The 21528-nt window shown below is 34.6% G+C and overlaps 1 protein-coding gene and 18 non-coding genes across 19 annotated transcripts in view; 1 reads left to right on the top strand and 18 right to left on the bottom strand.

Annotated features, from left to right (window-relative positions):
• Positions 1-460: 460 nt before the first annotated feature.
• Trnag-ucc (transfer RNA glycine (anticodon UCC)) lies at positions 461-531 on the bottom strand. The gene has a single exon. It is a non-coding gene; the product is annotated as a tRNA-Gly (tRNA).
• A 718-nt stretch (positions 532-1249) lies between these two features.
• On the bottom strand, positions 1250-1320 carry Trnag-ucc (transfer RNA glycine (anticodon UCC)). Its single transcript has one exon. It is a non-coding gene; the product is annotated as a tRNA-Gly (tRNA).
• Positions 1321-1641: 321 nt separating this feature from the next.
• Positions 1642-1712, bottom strand: Trnag-ucc (transfer RNA glycine (anticodon UCC)). The gene has a single exon. It is a non-coding gene; the product is annotated as a tRNA-Gly (tRNA).
• Positions 1713-2033: 321 nt separating this feature from the next.
• Positions 2034-2104, bottom strand: Trnag-ucc (transfer RNA glycine (anticodon UCC)). Its single transcript has one exon. It is a non-coding gene; the product is annotated as a tRNA-Gly (tRNA).
• Positions 2105-2426: 322 nt separating this feature from the next.
• Positions 2427-2497, bottom strand: Trnag-ucc (transfer RNA glycine (anticodon UCC)). Its single transcript has one exon. It is a non-coding gene; the product is annotated as a tRNA-Gly (tRNA).
• Positions 2498-3207: 710 nt separating this feature from the next.
• Positions 3208-3278, bottom strand: Trnag-ucc (transfer RNA glycine (anticodon UCC)). Its single transcript has one exon. It is a non-coding gene; the product is annotated as a tRNA-Gly (tRNA).
• A 319-nt stretch (positions 3279-3597) lies between these two features.
• On the bottom strand, positions 3598-3668 carry Trnag-ucc (transfer RNA glycine (anticodon UCC)). Its single transcript has one exon. It is a non-coding gene; the product is annotated as a tRNA-Gly (tRNA).
• Positions 3669-3986: 318 nt separating this feature from the next.
• Positions 3987-4057, bottom strand: Trnag-ucc (transfer RNA glycine (anticodon UCC)). Its single transcript has one exon. It is a non-coding gene; the product is annotated as a tRNA-Gly (tRNA).
• Positions 4058-4768: 711 nt separating this feature from the next.
• Trnag-ucc (transfer RNA glycine (anticodon UCC)) lies at positions 4769-4839 on the bottom strand. The gene has a single exon. It is a non-coding gene; the product is annotated as a tRNA-Gly (tRNA).
• Positions 4840-5160: 321 nt separating this feature from the next.
• Trnag-ucc (transfer RNA glycine (anticodon UCC)) lies at positions 5161-5231 on the bottom strand. Its single transcript has one exon. It is a non-coding gene; the product is annotated as a tRNA-Gly (tRNA).
• A 320-nt stretch (positions 5232-5551) lies between these two features.
• Positions 5552-5622, bottom strand: Trnag-ucc (transfer RNA glycine (anticodon UCC)). Its single transcript has one exon. It is a non-coding gene; the product is annotated as a tRNA-Gly (tRNA).
• A 1516-nt stretch (positions 5623-7138) lies between these two features.
• The window catches only part of LOC134841750 (protocadherin-16-like), a 48005-nt gene continuing 33615 nt past the window's right edge, over positions 7139-21528 (top strand). The window contains exons 1-2 of the mRNA XM_063857789.1: positions 7139-7183; positions 11904-12063. Coding sequence (XP_063713859.1) covers positions 7139-7183; positions 11904-12063 — 205 coding nt within the window. The remainder of the gene's footprint in view (positions 7184-11903; positions 12064-21528) is intronic.
• On the bottom strand, positions 8667-8737 carry Trnag-ucc (transfer RNA glycine (anticodon UCC)). Its single transcript has one exon. It is a non-coding gene; the product is annotated as a tRNA-Gly (tRNA).
• Positions 9055-9125, bottom strand: Trnag-ucc (transfer RNA glycine (anticodon UCC)). Its single transcript has one exon. It is a non-coding gene; the product is annotated as a tRNA-Gly (tRNA).
• Trnag-ucc (transfer RNA glycine (anticodon UCC)) lies at positions 9444-9514 on the bottom strand. Its single transcript has one exon. It is a non-coding gene; the product is annotated as a tRNA-Gly (tRNA).
• Positions 9834-9904, bottom strand: Trnag-ucc (transfer RNA glycine (anticodon UCC)). Its single transcript has one exon. It is a non-coding gene; the product is annotated as a tRNA-Gly (tRNA).
• Trnag-ucc (transfer RNA glycine (anticodon UCC)) lies at positions 10226-10296 on the bottom strand. Its single transcript has one exon. It is a non-coding gene; the product is annotated as a tRNA-Gly (tRNA).
• Positions 10615-10685, bottom strand: Trnag-ucc (transfer RNA glycine (anticodon UCC)). Its single transcript has one exon. It is a non-coding gene; the product is annotated as a tRNA-Gly (tRNA).
• Trnag-ucc (transfer RNA glycine (anticodon UCC)) lies at positions 11007-11077 on the bottom strand. The gene has a single exon. It is a non-coding gene; the product is annotated as a tRNA-Gly (tRNA).

The raw sequence follows: 21528 nt of genomic DNA on the forward strand, positions 1-21528 counted from the left end.
ACACAATAGTAATGCTCAATCTTTCCCTGAAATTAAATATTCTTTTACTGCCCGTCTGAGTTTATGCATCTCACGGGAATCGAACCCATGTCAACAGCTTGGAAGGCTGCTATGCTACCACTATACCAACGATGCTGAAAATGTTTACGATCGAAGAGATGAATTTCAGAACTTTCAAACATGGATTTTTCCTTACACATTTTCTGAATGTTACTTACATCAAGAAAAAACCAAAATAATTCATTGAGAAGCGGAGTAAATGTTTCGCTAACCAGACCAATTTGTTCTCATTCATCGAAAGCTGTTGTTGTTTCTGGTTTGTTAGTTCTCAAGGTCAATGGGAATTTAAAAAACGACAAGAATTTACTATTTCATGATATTTTGTCCCTCTAACGCACACAATAGTAATGCTCAATCTTTCCCTGAAATTAATTATTCTTTTACCGCCCGTCTGAGTTTATGCATCGTACGGGAATCGAACCCATGTCAACAGCTTGGAAGGCTGCTATGCTACCACTACACCAATGATGCGGAAAAGGTTTGCGATCGAAGAGATGAATTTCAGAACTTTCAAACATGGATTTTTCCTTACACATTTTCTAAGTGTCACAGCAAGAAAAAACCAACGAAATTCTTTGAGAAGCGGAGTAAATTTTTCGCTAACCAGACCAATTTGTTCTCATTCATCGAAAGCTGTTGTTGTTTCTGGTTTGTTAGTTCTCAAGGTCAATGGGAATTTAAAAAACGACAAGAATTTTGCTATTTCTAATATTTTGAACCTCTGACGCACACAATAGTAATGCTCAATATTTCCCTGAAATTAAATATTCTTTTACTGCCCGTCTGAGTTTATGCATCTCACGGGAATCGAACCCATGTCAACAGCTTGGAAGGCTGCTATGCTACCACTATACCAACGATGCTGAAAATGTTTACGATCGAAGAGATGAATTTCAGAACTTTCAAACATGGATTTTTCCTTACACATTTTCTGAATGTTACTTACATCAAGAAAAAACCAAAATAATTCTTTGAGAAGCGGAGTAAATTTTTCGCTAACCAGACCAATTTGTTCTCATTCATCGAAAGCTGTTGTTGTTTCTGGTTTGTTAGTTCTCAAGGTCAATGGGAATTTAAAAAACGACAAGGTATTTACTATTTCATGATATTTTGTCCCTCTAACGCACACAATAGTAATGCTCAATCTTTCCCTGAAATTAAATATTCTTTTACCGCCCGTCTGAGTTTATGCATCGTACGGGAATCGAACCCATGTCAACAGCTTGGAAGGCTGCTATGCTACCACTACACCAATGATGCGGAAAAGGTTTACGATCGAAGAGATGAATTTCAGAACTTTCAAACATGGATTTTTCCTTACACATTTTCTAAGTGTCACAGCAAGAAAAAACCAAAGAAATTCTTTGAGAAGCGGAGTAAATTTTTCGCTAACCAGACCAATTTGTTCTCATTTATCGGAAGCTGTTGTTGTTTCTGGTTTGTTAGTTCTCAAGGTCAATGGGAATTTAAAAAACGACAAGAATTTACTATTTCATGATATTTTGTCCCTCTGACGCACACAATAGTATTGCTCAATCTTTCCCTGAAATTAAATGTTCTTTTACCGCGCGTCTGAGTTTATGCATCGTACGGGAATCGAACCCATGTCAACAGCTTGGAAGGCTGCTATGCTACCACTACACCAACGATGCGGAAAAGGTTTACGATCGAAGAGATGAATTTCAGAACTTTCAAACATGGATTTTTCCTTAAACATTTTCTAAGTGTCACAGCAAGAAAAAACCAAAGAAATTCTTTGAGAAGCGGAGTAAATTTTTCGCTAACCAGACCAATTTGTTCTCATTCATCGAAAGCTGTTGTTGTTTCTGGTTTGTTAGTTCTCAAGGTCAATGGGAATTTAAAAAACGACAAAAATTTACTATTTCATGATATTTTGTACCTCTGACGCACACAATAGTAATGCTCAATCTTTCCCTGAAATTAAATATTCTTTTACTGCCCGTCTGAGTTTATGCATCGTACGGGAATCGAACCCATGTCAACAGCTTGGAAGGCTGCTATGCTACCACTACACCAACGATGCTGAAAATGTTTACGATCGAAGAGATGAATTTCAGAACTTTCAAACATGGATTTTTCCTTACACATTTTCTGAATGTTACATCAAGAAAAAACCAAAATAATTCTTTGAGAAGCGGAATAAATTTTTCGCTAACCAGACTAATTTGTTCTCATTAATCGAAAGCTGTTGTTGTTTCTGGTTTGTTACTTCTCAATGTCAATGGGAATTCAAAAAACGACAAGAATTTACTTTTTTATGAATATTTTGTCCCTCTAACACACACAATAGTAAAGTTCAATCTTTCCCTAAAAACAAATACTTTTTTACCGCCCGTCTGAGTTTATGCATCGTACGGGAATCGAACCCTTGTCAACAGCTTGGAAGGCTGCTATGCTATCACTACATCAACGATGCTGAAAAGGTTTACGATCGAAGAGATGATTTTCAGAACTTTCAAACAAGGATTTTTCCTTACACATTTTCTGAATGTTACATCAAGAAAAAACCAAAAAAATTCTTTGAGAAGTTGAGTAAATTTTTCGCTAACCAGACCAATTTGTTCTCATTCATTGAAAGCTGTTGTTGTTTCTAGTTTGTTAATTCTCAAGGTCAATGGGAATTTAAAAAACGACAAGAATTTACTATTTCATGATATTTTGTCCCTCTAACGCACACAATAGTAATGCTCAATCTTTCCCTGAAATTAAATATTCTTTTACTGCCCGTCTGAGTTTATGCATCGTACGGGAATCGAGCCCATGTCAACAGCTTGGAAGGCTGCTATGCTACCACAACACCAACGGTGCTGAGAAGGTTTACGATCGAAGAGATGAATCTCAGAACTTTCAAATTTGGATTTTTCCTGACAAATATTCTGAGTGTCACATCAGAAAAAACCAAAACTATTCTTTGAGAAGCTGATAGTTTTTTCGCTAACCAGACTCCTTTGTTTCTCATTAATCGAAAGCTGTCGTTTCTGGTTTGTTACTTCTCAAGGACTTTGGGAATTCAAAAAGAGACAAGAATTTACTATTTCATGAACATTTTGTCCCTCTAACGCACACAATAGTAATGCTCAACGTTTCCCTGAAATTAAATATTCTTTTACCGCCCGTCTGAGTTTATGCATCCTACGGGAATCGAACCCATGTCAACAGCTTGGATGGCTGCTATGCTACCACTACACCAACGATGCTGAAAAGGTTTACGATCGAAGAGATGAATTTCAGAACTTTCAATCATGGATTTTTCCTTACACATTTTCTAAGTGTCACAGCAAGAAAAAACCAAAAAAATTCTGTGAGAAAAAGGAATAAATTTTTCGCTAACCACACCAATTTGTTCTCATTAATCGAAAGCTGTCGTTTCTGGTTTGTTACTTCTAAAGGTCAATGGGAATTTAAAAAACGACAAGAATGTACTATTTCATGATATTTTGTCCCTCTAACGCACACAATAGTAATGCTCAATCTTTCCCTGAAATTAAATATTCTTTTACCGCCCGTCTGAAATTATGCATCGTACGGGAATCGAACCCATGTCAACAGCTTGGAAGGCTGCTATGCTACCACTACACCAACGATGCTAAGAAGGTTTACGATCGAAGAGATGAATCTCAGAACTTTCAAACTGGGATTTTTCCTGACAAATATTCTGAGTGTCACATCAGAAAAAACCAAAACTATTCTTTGAGAAGCTGATAGTTTTTTCGCTAACCAGACTCCTTTGTTTCTCATTAATCGAAAGCTGTCGTTTCTGGTTTGTTACTTCTCAAGGACTTTGGGAATTCAAAAACAGACAAGAATATACTATTTCATGAGTATTTTGTCCCTCTAACGCACACCATAGTAATGTTCAGTCTTTCCCTGAAATTAAATATTCTTTTACCGCCCTTCTGAGTTTATGCATCGTACGGGAATCGAACCCATGTCAACAGCTTGGAAGGTTGCTATGCTACCACTACATCAACGCTGCTGAAAAGGGTTACGATCGAAGAGATGAATTTCAGAACTTTCAAACATGGATTTTTTCTTACACATTTTCTAAGTGTCACAGCAAGAAAAAACCAAAATTTCTTTGAGAAGCGGAATAAATTTTTCGCTAACCAGACTAATTTGTTCTCATTAATCGTAAGCTGTTGTTGTTTCTGGTTTGTTACTTCTCAAGGTCAATGGGAATTCAAAAAACGACAAGAATTTACTATTTTATGAATATTTTGTCCCTCTAACACAGACAATAGTAAAGTTCAATCTTTCCCTAAAAACAAATACTCTTTTACCGCCCGTCTGAGTTTATGCATCGTACGGGAATCGTACCCATGTCAACAGCTTGGAAGGCTGCTATGCTATCACTACATCAACGATGCTGAAAAGGTTTACGATCGAAGAGATGATTTTCAGAACTTTCAAACAAGGATTTTTCCTTACACATTTTCTGAATGTTACATCAAGAAAAAACCAAAATAATTCTTTGAGAAGCGGAATAAAATTTTCGCTAACCAGACTAATTTGTTCTCATTAATCGAAAGCTGTTGTTGTTTCTGGTTTGTTACTTCTCAAGGTCAATGGGAATTCAAAAAACGACAAGAATATACTATTTTATGATTATTTTGTCCCTCTAACACACAATAGTAAAGTTCAATCTTTCCCTAAAAACAAATACTCTTTTACCGCCCGTCTGAGTTTATGCATCGTACGGGAATCGAACCCATGTCAACAGCTTGGAAGGCTGCTATGCTATCACTACATCAACGATGCTGAAAAGGCTTACGATCGAAGAGATGATTTTCAGAACTTTCAAACAAGGATTTTTCCTTACACATTTTCTGAATGTTACATCAAGAAAAAACCAAAATAATTCTTTGAGAAGCGGAATAAAATTTTCGCTAACCAGACCAATTTGTTCTCATTCATTGAAAGCTGTTGTTATTTCTGGTTTGTTAGTTCTCAAGGTCAATGGGAATTTAAAAAACGACAAGAATTTACTATTTCATGATATTTTGTCCCTCTAACGCACACAATAGTAATGCTCAATCTTTCCCTGAAATTAAATATTCTTTTACTGCCCGTCTGAATTTATGCATCGTACGGGAATCGAACCCATGTCAACAGCTTGGAAGGCTGCTATGATACCACTACAACAACGATGCTGAAAATGTTTACGACCGAAAAGATGAATTTCAGAACTTTCAAACATGGATTTTTCCTTACACATTTTCTGAATGTTACATCAAGAAAAAACCAAAATAATTCTTTGAGAAGCGGAATCAATTTTTCGCTAACCAGACTAATTTGTTCTCATTAATCGAAAGCTGTTGTTGTTTCTGGTTTGTTAGTTCTCAAGGTCAATGGGAATTTAAAAACGACAAGAATTTACTATTTCCTGATATTTTGTCCCTCTAACGCACACTATAGTAATGTTCAATCTTTCCCTGAAATTAAATATTCTTTTACCGCCCTTCTGAGTTTATGCATCGTACGGGAATTGAACCCATGTCAACAGCTTGGAAGGCTGCTATGCTACCACTACACCAACGATGCTGAAAAGGTTTACGATCGAAGAGATGAATTTCAGATTTTTCAATCATGGATTTTTCCTTACACATTTTCTGAATGTTACATCAAGAAAAAACCAAAATAATTCTTTGAGAAGCGGAATCAATTTTTCGCTAACCAGACTAATTTGTTCTCATTAATCGAAAGCTGTTGTTGTTTCTGGTTTGTTACTTCTCAAGGTCAATGGGAATTCAAAAAACGACAAGAATTTACTATTTTATGAATATTTTGTCCCTCTAACACATACAATAGTAAAGTTCAATCTTTCCCTAAAAACAATTGATCTTTTACCGCCCGTCTGAGTTTATGCATCGTACGGGAATCGAACCCATGTCAACAGCTTGGAAGGCTGCTATCACTACATCAACGATGCTGAAAAGGTTTACGATCGAAGAGATGATTTTCAGAACTTTCAAACATGGATTTTTCCTTACACATTTTCTGAATGTTACATCAAGAAAAAACCAAAATAATTCTTTGAGAAGCGGAATAAATTTTTCGCTAACCAGACTAATTTGTTCTCATTAATCGAAAGCTGTTTTTGTTTCTGGTTTGTTACTTCTCAAGGTCAATGGGAATTCAAAAAACGACAAGAATTTACTATTTTATGAATATTTTGTCCCTCTAACACACACAATAGTAAAGTTCAATCTTTCCCTAAAAACAAATACTCTTTTACCGCCCGTCTGAGTTTATGGATCGTACGGGAATCGAACCCATGTCAACAGCTTGGAAGGCTGCTATGCTATCACTACATCAACGATGCTGAAAAGGTTTACGATCGAATAGATGATTTTCAGAACTTTCAAACAAGGATTTTTCCTTACACATTTTCTGAATGTTACATCAAGAAAAAACCAAAAAAATTCTTTGAGAAGTTGAGTAAATTTTTCGCTAACCAGACCAATTTGTTCTCATTCATTGAAAGCTGTTGTTGTTTCTGGTTTGTTAGTTCTCAAGGTCAATGGGAATTTAAAAAACGACAAGAATTTACTATTTCATGATATTTTGTCCCTCTAACGCACACAATAGTAATGCTCAATCTTTCCCTGAAATTAAATATTCTTTTACTGCCCGTCTGAAATTATGCATCGTACAGGAATCGAACCCATGTCAACAGCTTGGAAGGCTGCTACGCTACCACAACACCAACGGTGCTGAGAAGGTTTACGATCGAAGAGATGAATCTCAGAACTTTCAAACTTGGATTTTTCCTGACAAATATTCTGAGTGTCACATCAGAAAAAAAAAAACTATTCTTTGAGAAGCGGAATAAATTTTTCGCTAACCAGACTAATTTGTTCTCATTAATCGAAAGCTGTTGTTGTTTCTGGTTTGTTACTTCTCAAGGTCAATGGGAATTCAAAAAACGACAAGAATTTACTATTTTATGAATATTTTGTCCCTCTAACACATACAATAGTAAAGTTCAATCTTTCCCTAAAAACAATTGATCTTTTACCGCCCGTCTGAGTTTATGCATCGTACGGGAATCGAACCCATGTCAACAGCTTGGAAGAATCACTACATCAACGATGCTGAAAAGGTTTACGATCGAAGAGATGATTTTCAGAACTTTCAAACATGGATTTTTCCTTACACATTTTCTGAATGTTACATCAAGAAAAAACCAAAATAGTTCTTTGAGAAGCGGAATAAATTTTTCGCTAACCAGACTAATTTGTTCTCATTAATCGAAAGCTGTTGTTGTTTCTGGTTTGTTACTTCTCAAGGTCAATGGGAATTCAAAAAACGACAAGAATTTACTATTTTATGAATATTTTGTCCCTCTAACACATACAATAGTAAAGTTCAATCTTTCCCTAAAAACAATTGATCTTTTACCGCCCGTCCGAGTTTATGCATCGTACGGGAATCGAACCCATGTCAACAGCTTGGAAGGCTGCTATCACTACATCAACGATGCTGAAAAGGTTTACGATCGAAGAGATGATTTTCAGAACTTTCAAACATGGATTTTTCCTTACACATTTTCTGAATGTTACATCAAGAAAAAACCAAAATAATTCTTTGAGAAGCGGAATAAATTTTTCGCTAACCAGACTAATTTGTTCTCATTAATCGAAAGCTGTTGTTGTTTCTGGTTTGTTACTTCTCAAGGTCAATGGAAATTCAAAAAACGACAAGAATTTACTATTTTATGAATATTTTGTCCCTCTAACACATACAATAGTAAAGTTCAATCTTTCCCTAAAAACAATTGATCTTTTACCGCCCGTCTGAGTTTATGCGTCGTACGGGAATCGAACCCATGTCAACAGCTTGGAAGGCTGCTATCACTACATCAACGATGCTGAAAAGGTTTACGATCGAAGAGATGATTTTCAGAACTTTCAAACATGGATTTTTCCTTACACATTTTCTGAATGTTACATCAAGAAAAAACCAAAATAATTCTTTGAGAAGCGGAATAAATTTTTCGCTAACCAGACTAATTTGTTCTCATTAATCGAAAGCTGTTGTTGTTTCTGGTTTGTTACTTCTCAAGGTCAATGGGAATTCAAAAAACGACAAGAATTTACTATTTTATGAATATTTTGTCCCTCTAACACACACAATAGTAAAGTTCAATCTTTCCCTAAAAACAAATACTCTTTTACCGCCCGTCTGAGTTTATGGATCGTACGGGAATCGAACCCATGTCAACAGCTTGGAAGGCTGCTATGCTATCACTACATCAACGATGCTGAAAAGGTTTACGATCGAATAGATGATTTTCAGAACTTTCAAACAAGGATTTTTCCTTACACATTTTCTGAATGTTACATCAAGAAAAAACCAAAAAAATTCTTTGAGAAGTTGAGTAAATTTTTCGCTAACCAGACCAATTTGTTCTCATTCATTGAAAGCTGTTGTTGTTTCTGGTTTGTTAGTTCTCAAGGTCAATGGGAATTTAAAAAACGACAAGAATTTACTATTTCATGATATTTTGTCCCTCTAACGCACACAATAGTATTGCTCAATCTTTCCCTGAAATTAAATATTCTTTTACTGCCCGTCTGAGTTTATGCATCGTACGGGAATCGAACCCATGTCAACAGCTTGGAAGGCTGCTACGCTACCACAACACCAACGGTGCTGAGAAGGTTTACGATCGAAGAGATGAATCTCAGAACTTTCAAACTTGGATTTTTCCTGACAAATATTCTGAGTGTCACATCAGAAAAAAACAAAACTATTCTTTGAGAAGCTGATATTTTTTTCGCTAACCAGACTCCTTTGTTTCTCATTAATCGAAAGCTGTCGTTTCTGGTTTGTTACTTCTCAAGGGCAATGGGAATTTAAAAAATGACAAGAATTTACTATTTCATGATATTTTGTCCCTCTAACGCACACAATAGTAATGCTCAATCTTTACCTGAAATTAAATATTCTTTTACCGCCCGTCTGAGTTTATGCATCGTACGGGATTCGAACCCATGTCAACGGCTTGGAAGGCTGCTATGCTACCACTACACCAACGCTGCTGAGAAGGTTTACGATCGAAGAGATGTATCTCAGAACTTTCAAACTGGGATTTTTCCTGACAAATATTCTGAGTGTCACATCAGAAAAAACCAAAACTATTCTTTGAGAAGCTGATAGTTTTTTCGCTAACCAGACTCCTTTGTTTCTCATTAATCGAAAGCTGTCGTTTCTGGTTTGTTACTTCTCAAGGACTTTGGGATTTCAAAAAGAGACAAGAATTTACTATTTCATGAGTATTTTATCCCCCTAACGCACACCATAGTAATGTTCAATCTTTCCCTGAAATTAAATATTCTTTTACCGCCCTTCTGAGTTTATGCATCGTACAGGAATCGAACCCATGTCAACAGCTTGGAAGGCTGCTATGCTACCACTACACCAACGATGCTGAAAAGATTTACGATCGAAGAGATGAATTTCAGAACTTTCAATCATGGATTTTTCCTTACACATTTTCTAAGTGTCACAGCAAGAAAAAACCAAAAAAATTCTGTGAGAAAAAGGAATAAATTTTTCGCTAACCAGACCAATTTTTTCTCATTAATCGAAAGCTGTCGTTTCTGGTTTGTTACTTCTAAAGGTCAATGGGAATTTAAAAAACGACAAGAATTTACTATTGCATGATATTTTGTCCCTCTAACGCACACCATAGTAATGTTCAGTCTTTCCCTGAAAATAAATATTCTTTTACCGCCCTTCTGAGTTTATGCATCGTACGGGAATCGAACCCATGTCAACAGCTTGGAAGGCTGCTATGCTACCACTACACCAACGATGCTGAAAAGGTTTACGATCGAAGAGATGAATTTCAGAACTTTCAAACAGGGATTTTTTCTTACACATTTTCTAAGTGTCACAGCAAGAAAAAACCAAAAAAATTCTTTGAGAAGCAGAGTAATTTTTTCGCTAACCAGACCAATTTGTTCTCATTCATCGAAAGCTGTTGTTGTTTCTGGTTTGTTAGTTCTCAAGGTCAATGGGAATTAAAAAAACGACAAGAATTTACTATTTCCTGATATTTTGACCCTCTAACGCACACTATAGTAATGCTCAATCTTTCCCTGAAATTAAATATTCTTTTACCGCCCGTCTGAGTTTATGCATCGTACGGGAATCGAACCCATGTCAACAGCTTGGAAGGCTGCTATGCTACCACTACACCAACGATTCTGAGAAGGTTTACGATCGAAGAGATGAATCTCAGAACTTTCAAACTGGGATTTTTCCTGACAAATATTCTTAGTGTCACATCAGAAAAAACCAAAACTATTCTTTGAGAAGCTGATAGTTTTTTCGCTAACCAGACTCCTTTGTTTCTCATTAATCGAAAGCTGTCGTTTCTGGTTTGTTACTTCTCAAGGACTTTGGGAATTCAAAAAGAGACAAGAATTTACTATTTCATGAGTATTTTGTCCCTCTAACGCACACCATAGTAATGTTCAGTCTTTCCCTGAAATTAAATTTTCTTTTACCGCCCTTCTGAGTTTATGCATCGTACGGGAACCGATCCCATGTCAACAGCTTGGAAGGCTGCTATGCTACCACTACACCAACGATGCTGAAAAGGTTTACGATCGAAGAGATGATTTTCAGAACTTTCAAACATGGATTTTTTCTTACACATTTTCTAAGTGTCACAGCAAGAAAAAACCAAAAAAATTCTTTGAGAAGCGGAGTAAATTTTTCGCTAACCAGACCAATTTGTTCTCATTCATCGAAAGCTGTTGTTGTTTCTGGTTTGTTAGTTCTCAAGGTCAATGGGAATTTAAAAAACGACAAGAATTTACTATTTCATGATATTTTGTCCCTCTAATGCACACAATAGTAATGCTCAATCTTTCCCTGAAATTAAATATTCTTTTACCGCACGTCTGAATTTATGCATCGTACGGGAATCGAACCCATGTCAACAGCTTGGAAGGCTGCTATGCTACCACTACACCAACGATGCTGAGAAGGTTTACGATCGAAGAGATGAATCTCAGAACTTTCAAACTTGGATTTTTCCTGACAAATATTCTGAGTGTCACATCAGAAAAAACCAAAACTATTCTTTGAGAAGCTATATATAATATATTGCTTTCGGCGTTGTACTTGTAGCTGGTGAAGTAACTCAAATCAAAGGCGTTTTTAAGCACTTTTTGGAAAATTTTGGCTAAAAAATTGTGTTTTTCGGCGCGCACTCCCCACTCAAAATTCGTATATTTTGTCGCCTTTTAAAAAATTTAGGGTCAGTCGGCCAAAAATGGATGTCTCAAAACTTTTAGGGCTGATCGGGATGTCATAAAAATGCCAAAGGGGTGGTTGCTTTGGTTGGTGAAGAGGTCGAATCTCTCAGGAGAAAGCGTCCACCTCCCCTCCTGCTCCTAAATCCTCCGTTGGTTCTAATAGAAGTTTTTTTGTGTTAGTCTTTTTTCATTTTTTCTAATAATAATTTTTAAAAAAAATAGAATAGGCTATCGTTGTTACTCGATAGCTTCATCTTTTTGCCAACAATAGTCAATCGAGCTCTTGCTTGAAATATGGGCGAGAATTTCATGTAGGCCGCCCGTACGATATCGCGGGATAATATTTTCCGCTTTTTATCAAAGATGAAGGCCTGTTTCTTCTCTTATACTTGAAGTGATCACCTAATTTTCGATTGAAGTGAACCGATGATGATAGCCTATATCTACTTATATACTAACTGAGATTATATACCATACGTCTTGACTTACAGTTGCGTCTCGGATAAGTTTTTCAATTGGCTAGCTAAAGTGTTCTTTTTTTTATTTTAGATCGAAGTTCGGGATGCCGACATTGGCGACACTATTATTTTCGAACTGCAACCCGTGAATCCGGACGACAACAACCTGTTCTCTCTGGACCCTAACTCTGGCATCCTACGCACAACAGCCATGCTGGATACGGAGAACAAATCCACGCACTCATTCATTGGTGAGTTTTTTATTGTCTGCGCTATGAACTATCATGAGCAAGTCTGTCACTCTTTCTTGACAACACTTTGCATGCAATCTATTGAAGCTTGAGACAACCCTGTCAATCTGAAACCTTATTCACAATTCCAATTTATCCAACTAAATTTTCATTTTTAAATCTGAACGATTTGTTACTAACTTAATAAAATGTTTTCAGGCAGAAAAAAAATAGAGATATTCACTATAATTGACACTTAAGTACATTTGAAACTTCCTGGGTATGACAATTGGATCTGCAGATCCGTTTTCGCGTGTTGTAACACCTCAGGTAGACATTTTTTATTAACTCAGAGCAAATGTTTAGTTTCAAAAGTCTTCGAAAGTAAAATCCTAAGTAGAATTGGGCATTTGGTAATGTGAAACAATTATTAGCTTCAGAGAAAGCCAGTTTTCCTAAGAGGGTGAGAAGAAAAGCGCCTATTTGGGAAATATCACTATGTTAGAGCATGCTTATGAGCTGACCAAAACTCACCTCGTTTTTAAGAGTCAAGGAACGTAGTGAAGACACTTAGATCGGGATGGTTTCAGGAAGATCGGGATGGTTTCACAATTTTTTCACGCTCAAATTTGATTTTCTGCGGTTTGAAATTGTCTGAAGCTCAAATGTAGATGTGAAATTTCACTTGTGATCATGTTTGCAAAGTTATGGGGTTTTGAAAATTGCTAGTTTGAAAAACTTGGGATAATTAACGCGAAACAATTTGCTTTCTTATATCATACTGGTAAGCGGAGTATTAATGTGATCCAATTATATTGAGGCAATTGATCATTTGGTTTTATTACTAGAATACGAGACGCTTGTAGAGTAAAAAGGGCAAATACGTTTTTTTTTATTTCTTTTTTTTTAATTCAATTTTTTGCTTATGAAGTGGTTTAAACATAACCTTTTGCTTATGAATTTGTTTTTTATTCTACACCAAATGTTTGCCCAAACAAAGTTTTTAATTGGCCTCAATGTGCTGTCGGAACATTCAGGTCTTCGCCTTGATATACTAGAAACATAGTTGTTCCGACTTTCGAAGAAATTGAGGCATGTATGTATATTCTCGGGGTGGTTTTTTTATTCAGACCAATTCTCAAAAAATATTTCCCGCGGGGTGATTGATCCATGGATCTTCGTGGGTTTTTCCGGGAGCGCAAACTACTAAAATAACTTAAAATGAGTTCATTTAAACGGGTTCTTTGTTTAATTTCTACTTCTTTCCTTTATACAAATATTTTCGAATTTTATAGTATTGCTTAAATTTTTCATCCAAAAAGTTTCAAATTGTATCAATATATCTGATTTTCTACTAGTCACCCTCATATAAATATTTTCATTTTGTCACAAATTTATTATCACTCGAGAAAACACAAATTGGAAGTTAAAAAGTTTAAATTTTAACTTTGTTGTTCCAACTTTTGAAGAAAGTGAATAACTTGTATGGTCGAGGATCAAAAGTTTTTGTGGGTCTTTGTGGGTCTATCCGGGTGCGCAAACCACTATATTAACTTCAAATAATTTCATGGAAACTGCTTAATTATTGCTGAAACTCCAGCGCGAATTTTGCGAGTGGCGAGTTTTTCCGCACTTCAAATCGCTCCAATTTGAACAATTGCAAGCTAATTGGATTTATCCATTCGATATAATACTCAAATTTTAAAACTCAAAAGTTGGTATTATAAGCCTAAATTTCAAGTTTTGTCAATATTTCATTTAGCAAAAATAATTCAAGACCAGTTAAAGGGCAGTCAAAACACTCAGTATTTTTTCTTTTTAAGCTAAGTTCATTTTGTGTTCGTTTTTTTTTTCAAAAAGTACACAAGGTACTATATATTTTCTTCGAATTTAAGAAAATGAAGATGTTTTTTGTTTCCTTGCTAATATTGACTTTTTTCCAACAGCCTGTGAGAACGGATGTAATGTTTTTATTAGGTCTGAGTAGCTTGTTTAATATTTGCTACTATAACTTAGCTATGAGGCTATAGTAAGCAAGGTGTTTTTTCTCCATCCATTTCCACTCGATTTTTTTGTATCAATATTTGATTTTCTAATACTTTATCTCATACAATTCTTTTCAAATTTTCTGCAACGTTTTAATTTTTCTTCCAAAGAAGTTTTGAATTGTATCAATATATCTGATTTTCTACTACTTTCCTTTATACAATTATTGTCAATTTATCACAAGCTCATTATCACTCGAGAGAACACAAATTGAAATTTGAAAAAAAAACTCAACACCCGTACCCAGGGGATTTTCTGTGCAAGATCTGAAATTTTTTATTTCTTACTTAAGTTGATTCTCAGATCGATCTGAATTCTTTATTTCAGACTTTGATAAGAATTTAGAAACTTCAGATCTAAAATTGAAAATTTCAGATCTGAAATAACCTAGAAAAACAAAAACTCAGATCCTATTATAATTTATGCATTTCGAGCAAAACATGGAGTTTTTACTTTTTGATGTTTCTGCAATACACAATTATGTTTAGGTTAACTAGCGGTCAGAAAATAGTTTTTTTCGAACTAAATTTCTTGTTCAACTGTGTTAAAAAGTTTTCAAAAACTGTTAGAAGACCTGTAACTTTTTTGATTTTCATGCGCTACTTATGCGTTTCCAATGTTTATTTCATGCTTGGGGAAACATACTTACGCAGTCTTTCACTGATACTTTGCTGAATACCTGCTAGTAGCTAGCAGAAGCTAAAAAAAATCAAAATAGTAAAAATTGAGTCCAAATCATTGGTTTTTCATATCTGAAATAACCAAGAAAAGCTAAATGTCAGATATTAAATAGATTTTTTCAGATCTGAAACAACCAATTAAAAGAAAAATTTATACCTAAAATTAGATCTGAAATAACCAATCCTTAAGGTATCCAAGCAGTATTTAATTATTTCTCAACCTATTTCAGATCTGAAATTTAGATCTGAAAAAGGTTATTTCAGATCTGTTTTAGAAAATTTACTGCGTACGAGCAATAATTTGGGTATTGAACCGGTTTTAATTGATTATAATGGAATTTATTGATATACAAAATACTAGGATTAGAATCTACTTTTGATGGATTACAATCGATTGTTTTTGTAACTTTATAGATACTGACTATAAAATGACAATATAATCGATTAATATCCATGGAACTCCAGTGCAGGTGACTCCTGTCACCAAGGTGAAACTACTTGCAGACAGTTCTACTATACTGACAACGGGACCGCGATTAAGACAGTAAACTGCTTTACACATCAGAGTTTTTGAGCAGAAACTGTTGATTTGACCCCTAACTAAAGAGGCGAAGTTTTTGGTGGGAAGTTTTTTGGTCACAGCACAGCAAATTTTTAACTATTAAGAGTTTTTCAAAACATTTAACATTCAAGAGTAGTTTGACCGTGTAGGCAAAAAATGGTCCGTCTAATGGGTTACTCTAATAAATTAGAAGGTACCTCTCATGACACTATCTTTTATTGCATGACAATCGATAATCATCATAAAAAAATCAGTTATTGTCTAGACTTTTTAGTGCTTTGGGAGAGCTCGGAAAATCAATTAGCCAACCTAAAAAAATTCGAAAATCCAACTCCCTCATCGAGAAAATGCTAGATCTGCACCTGAAGAGTAGTTTCATCCTACGTTTCAAAAAAAATTTGAAAACATTGACAATTTTACGTTCATTTCAAACATTTTTGTTCCAACATTTGAATGCGGTTAGAAAATATGTTTTTTTGTGTGTGTTTTAGTTTGTTTTTTTTTCTTTTTTTTTCGAAGCAAAATTTGGTACAAAAAACCATCATTAGAATGAGTTAAAGGTATTTCAATTTCAAACCCTTCCAGTGTCTTCTTTCAAGTATTTTTTGTCTCTTTTTAGTCTATATAATCTATTTTTTAGCCTCAGAGGGCTGGTACCTGTTTAAATGGAAAAGAATTGAATTAAGCCTAAGAAAAAACATAATTTTAGCCTAGTAAAACTTTGAAATTTTGATTAGCATTCCTTTTGCAAAACACTCTTTTTTTAAATTAAGAGTGTTGAAAAATGACATGAGATTGAAAAAACAATGTTTTTCTAAATTAAAATCTTTTTGTTCGGACTATTGAAAAAAGGAAAAACTTTGTATTTGGGTTTGTTTTTTTTTCAATTTTTTCAACTTTCCATGCAAATTAGTGTGCCTCAAACAATCATCGGAATGGGTCGAGTGATATACCAATTGATCAATAACCTTTTTGGTCATGATTTGAACAACATTTTTAAACCTCCAAAATTATTGCCTCAGTGTTGAGAAAAACGTGTTTGAAATTTTTGGTTTTTGTTCTGAAGTCGAGCAAATAAAATGAGCGAGCAAGTTTGTTTTGTTTTCACGCAAAATATGGTACTAAAAATCATAATCGGAATGGGCATGTTAAGAAATCATTTTAAAACAATTTGGTTGTGATTCAAACGACATTAAAAAACATTCAAAAAATTGTCCACTTGTTGAAAAAACTGGTTTAAAACGTTGGAGTTTTAGTTCTATCATTTTATCATACAACGGACCAAAAAAAATCAATATTTTGAAAAATAAATTGTAGTTATTTAAAAATATGGTTGTTAATTTTTTTGCTACTTGCTCATCAACCGGCTATCCTTGTTGTTCTGACAAATGAAAATGGGGAGAAATTTTGTATTCGGTTATGTTTCATTTTTTTTTCAAGTAAAATTAGCTACCTCAGATAATAATTAGAGTGAGTCGAGTGATGTATCAAATGAACCTCTTTTCAATCATAATTTGGACGACTTCGACCAACTTTCAAAAAAAATTCAAGCAGGATTTTTATAGAAGGATAAACCGTGAAAATTTTATTCAAACCCGGAAGACTTTGTTTTCCTTAGAAGTTAAACAAAATTAAGGAGAAAAAAATCATTGGCCAAAATGCCTACCTAACTAAGGCTAGGGAAGACACCTAAGTTCTCTTGGCTTTCGTTCAAATCCTTTCATCAAGCCCAAAAAAGCAAAACAAAAGAAACAAAACCAAGCCACACAAAAACTTTTTTAGGTAGTTTTTTGTAAATATAGTTGGAACATTTTGTTCTACTAGCACTGCAACCGGCTAATCTAGTTTTTTATTTGTTCGTTAAAAACAACTGTAAGTGGTACTGCATGATTTATTTTTGCTCTGTGTTTTCTCCCTTTCTACTGAAACTATTTTTTTCAGCTTTTTTGAGCGTGCTATTTTTTGTGCTATGTTAACCATTGCAGCCATTGAAAGTGGGGAGTAACCTTGAATTCGTGAGTGTTTAATTTTTTGTTAATTCTTACATCCTAATTTAGTACCACAAATAATCATGTGAATAATGCACAAAATTTATCATATTAAAACCCGTTCAATCGACATTCGAACGACAAAAACCTTTTCTAAAACATGGATAACAAGTCTGCAAGTAACACAGAATGCTCCGACCATAGTTTTAGGAAAAAAAACAAGATTTTTAAAACTTTTTGTCGTTTTTTTCGGCGTGGTGTAATAAAAGGAGCTGAACAAAAATGTAGAAAAAATTACTAGAAAAACGAAAAAAAAAGTTTTCGAATTTTTGAAAATTTTGAAAAAATTTCAAAAAAGCGCTGAAATACTCAGAGTAAAATAACATTAATCTAGTTAAACCAAGTTTTGACGTTTTAGATTAAGCTATTACAAGCTTTGAAGTAATTAAAATAAGACTGCTCGCTCGCTTTATTCGCTCAAAATAAGGCGAAAAATCAAAAATTTCAAACCGGTTTTCCTCGACATTTGGAAAATTTGATTGAAATTTTCAATTGTGGTTCGATTAACGACTGTAAGGTCTTTAATAAGATATATCACTAAACCCAGTAACAAAAAAAACTTAAAAAAAAATTCTAGTTTTTAATTTTCTTAAATTGGTTTTTCATTGTTTTTGTTCAAACTTTCCACAAAAACTGTTGTCAAATATGCTCAATTAATTATGATTTTCGTGTATACCTAAAATTTAGGCTTTCGTTCATATCATTTCATCACACCACGTTAAAGAGACTCAATTTGAAAAAAAAAAAATTTTAAAGAATTTCGATGGTTTTTGTTGATCAAATGCTAAAAAAAATTTTCTTTATGATAGGAACATCTTTTAACCCTTTTCTCCTAGTCCTATTTAAAATTGTTAAACATTTATCTGCAACTTTATAAATGTCAAAACTTCCCAGATAACACAGATCACGACCTGAGAAAATGTAAGACATATAAAAGTAAGACATAGAATGAGATTTTTTGGGGTTAATGCTTTTATTGTAATTTGGTTTATCCCTGTTTGAGTATTTCAGTTTTAATGCAACTTTTGGTCAATTTTGAATTTAAAAATTTCGAGCTCTTGCTTTTTTTGAAGAAAAATTCTCTAACAAGCTGTTGCCAGTCACTTCATGACTAGTCAATAGAAACTCAATCAATGCCCCCAAGTGTTTTGAGGCGTGATTAAACTTGGGGAGGGATCGAATAATAGCGAGCGTGGCATGGTTCCCCACCGGCGGATCAGACATGTTTACTTTCTAAAGTGAGCCTATTTGTTCGCATAATTGCCACACATGCTGTGATATCGTAATCACTTCATGCCATTTGTTAGGTACCATTCAGCTGATAAAGTTGCAAACTGAGTAAGCTATCAATGGCTTTTGGAGATCTCTGCTGGTTAATATGTGTGTTTATTAAGCGATTATAATAAGAGACCAAAATTAAACAAAGTGACTTTAATCGGCGTTTGTTATCAAACCAAAGAACGCATTGGTAAATACTCCAGTTTGTTAACTATAATTTGTTCCGAGTAATTATCAAAAGTAGCCCAGCCTTTTTTGAGCTATTTATACTTACATACGCATGTTTTGGTTACAATACAAAATTCTTTGCTGTGAAAGTATCTTACTAAAATTGTTTGGCCCCATGAAAGTATTAGAAAAAAATTGCCAAGCGGGAGTCATTTTTTGAAAAAAAGCCGGCCGGCACCCATAAATTGTAACTGGCGTTAACGAGCTATTTTTGAAAGCACATGCATGGCCGATTATTAAACTCGATGAGAACGATTTTGAGCATCAAGTACGCAGAAGTTTATTAAATTTCGAATATCTTGTCTGCGTGTTTGTCAGCAAGTTGTATTAAAAACTAACATTGGTACAGATTTGTTTTCATTTGAGGTGTTGAATTGTTTTACTTGTATTCTTTATTTTTCTTGTAATTTTCTGCTTTTCGCTGACAGTTTAGTATAAAAATATTTGAAAAAAAAATTGATTAAAATACTAGAATTACCTCATATCGGTTTTTTTGTGTTATTTGATTTTACCTGGGTAATTGAGATGTCAATTTTGTTAATGGAATTCCAACGCACTTTCTAAATCTATTTGAATATTTTCAAGTACAATTGTGATTAAAATACAAAATATTTAGCCAATAGTAATTCAGGAAAATAAAATACGCCACAATATTTTATGGTTTATTTTGGTTAAGCCGTGCTTATAGAATATACACATTTGCGGCAGTGAAAAGGTCTGAAAAGAGCAAATTTGGCCGAATAAGCGCCGGTTCTGTTCAAAAATTGAACACCGCAAAAAATCGACGTTTTCGAGTTCATTCAAAAGTTCTCGTCTCGAATTCATAGTTGAATTCGCTTCTTAACCAGAAAAATTATTCCGAGAAATTATTGGATCAGAATAAGAGAGATGCTAATCTTATTAGATCGGTGAAACGAGATATTATCCAACCAATAAAATTACTAAACAAAGCCGGGCTGCCCTCAAATTAAACCCGATCTGTCATTATTATCGATGGTGGTTATTCGTTAAACTATTATTACAAACCACAGCTCAACTAAATTTATTGGTTTATGCTTATCAGCGTTTGAGTCTGTTGAGGAAAACCCGTCTTACATAAGCTTATGAACCTCGTTGAACATAGAATTGATTGAGGTTTAAGCTGCACAACCGATAAATTGCTTTTATGTGCCCAATTATTCGTTTGGCTTATTATTATCGGAATTAAGTGAAGGCTCGATCAGTAAATACAGCTGACCCACTAAGCATTCTTTATTTTGTATGCCCTAACATGAAGAGAAGAGAACAGTCATCACTCATCCATCAGAAAACGAGATAGTCGTGTTTCTTTCATTCGTTTGCTGAAAGTGTTTCACTCTTCTTGCATTCTTGTATCCTCTCATTATTGTATTCTTTAGTTGTACAAGCAAATCTTTATCAAGGTATCTGCAAACTGCTCCTGGTCGTCTGGCAAGTGCTCGTCATCAACTGAAACCTCACCAAAATAAAATCCTGGAATTCAGAACAAAACCATAGAAAATTGGTTTCCCTTTTAACCTGGACAATTAAGTTCTACAAAACGGTCAGCGAAATTGTGCCGCTTAAAAACCTTTAGTTGAATTTGACCAATTGTTCAGCGATCAAAGAGCGCGTATGTGATTTACCTGAGCTAATTGGAAAATTGGACGCTTTTGAGCTCAGATATTTTGTTCCCTGAGCGGTTCTATTATCTTAAGGTGTCAAATTAAGCACCCTTGTACGCTGTCTAATCATTAATAATCAGATCCTTCCCTTCTGTTATACATTATTAACGGAATTCTTTCCCTTCTATTTTTCACCAACATTGCCCTGCTCGTTATTCTCTATATTCTACCTGAGAAAGGAAGTGTTCACAATTTTCGATTGAGCAAAAAAAACTTCATGCCCGGAGATCTTTTGGAATAAAAAGTCAATTTGGCTGGAGCTACAAGTTTATTCAGATGGTGGTTAGATGAATAAAAGAAAATAGAAGAAAAAGCAGACTGGTCAGAATTAGAATTTTAAACCACGCAGCCGTTTCGACCATCCATTATCCTGTCGTCTTGTCAATTTCTTTGCTGGGTACTCTGGTATAAGAAGGGTAGCAACAATAAAACACAAAACATTACCCACCCATATTTCAATTTCACTGTTCGGTTACAAAAATACAATCTATTCTTACATTTTACCCGCCTTTTAAGAGCCAACGGGTGGTAAACTCTAGCATTAATCAATCGAAGTCAGCCATCACCCCATCCATCGGCCTATATAGTTTAATATACACATACAACAAGCCACTGATGTTCATTATTTTCCCAGTTATTTTTCCTCAGCCAAGTAAAGAAGTAAGCAAGCTTACTATGAGCCGAATTTATAGTTGTTATCACAGCAACTAACCAGTGGTATACCTTTCTTTTACTACAGTTATTATTTCCCCGTGCGGCGTGCCATCGTCAAGTATATTCAATTCTTACCATCTTACTACTCTTATTCTTACCCACCTAGCTCCCTTCTGCGCCCCCGGGTCTTGCTTGTGTATCTTGGTCGCATCTTCATCCTCAGTTTGATTGAACGAAAATAGCATTACTAGTTCATCTTTTTTGTTCTACCAAGTTACGTCCTATTCTTATACACTTTTGCTCCCCGT

The sequence above is a fragment of the Symsagittifera roscoffensis genome, chromosome 3 (genome assembly GCF_963678635.1).
Source record: "Symsagittifera roscoffensis chromosome 3, txSymRosc1.1, whole genome shotgun sequence".
In the NCBI taxonomy this organism is placed as follows: Eukaryota; Metazoa; Xenacoelomorpha; order Acoela; family Convolutidae; genus Symsagittifera; species Symsagittifera roscoffensis.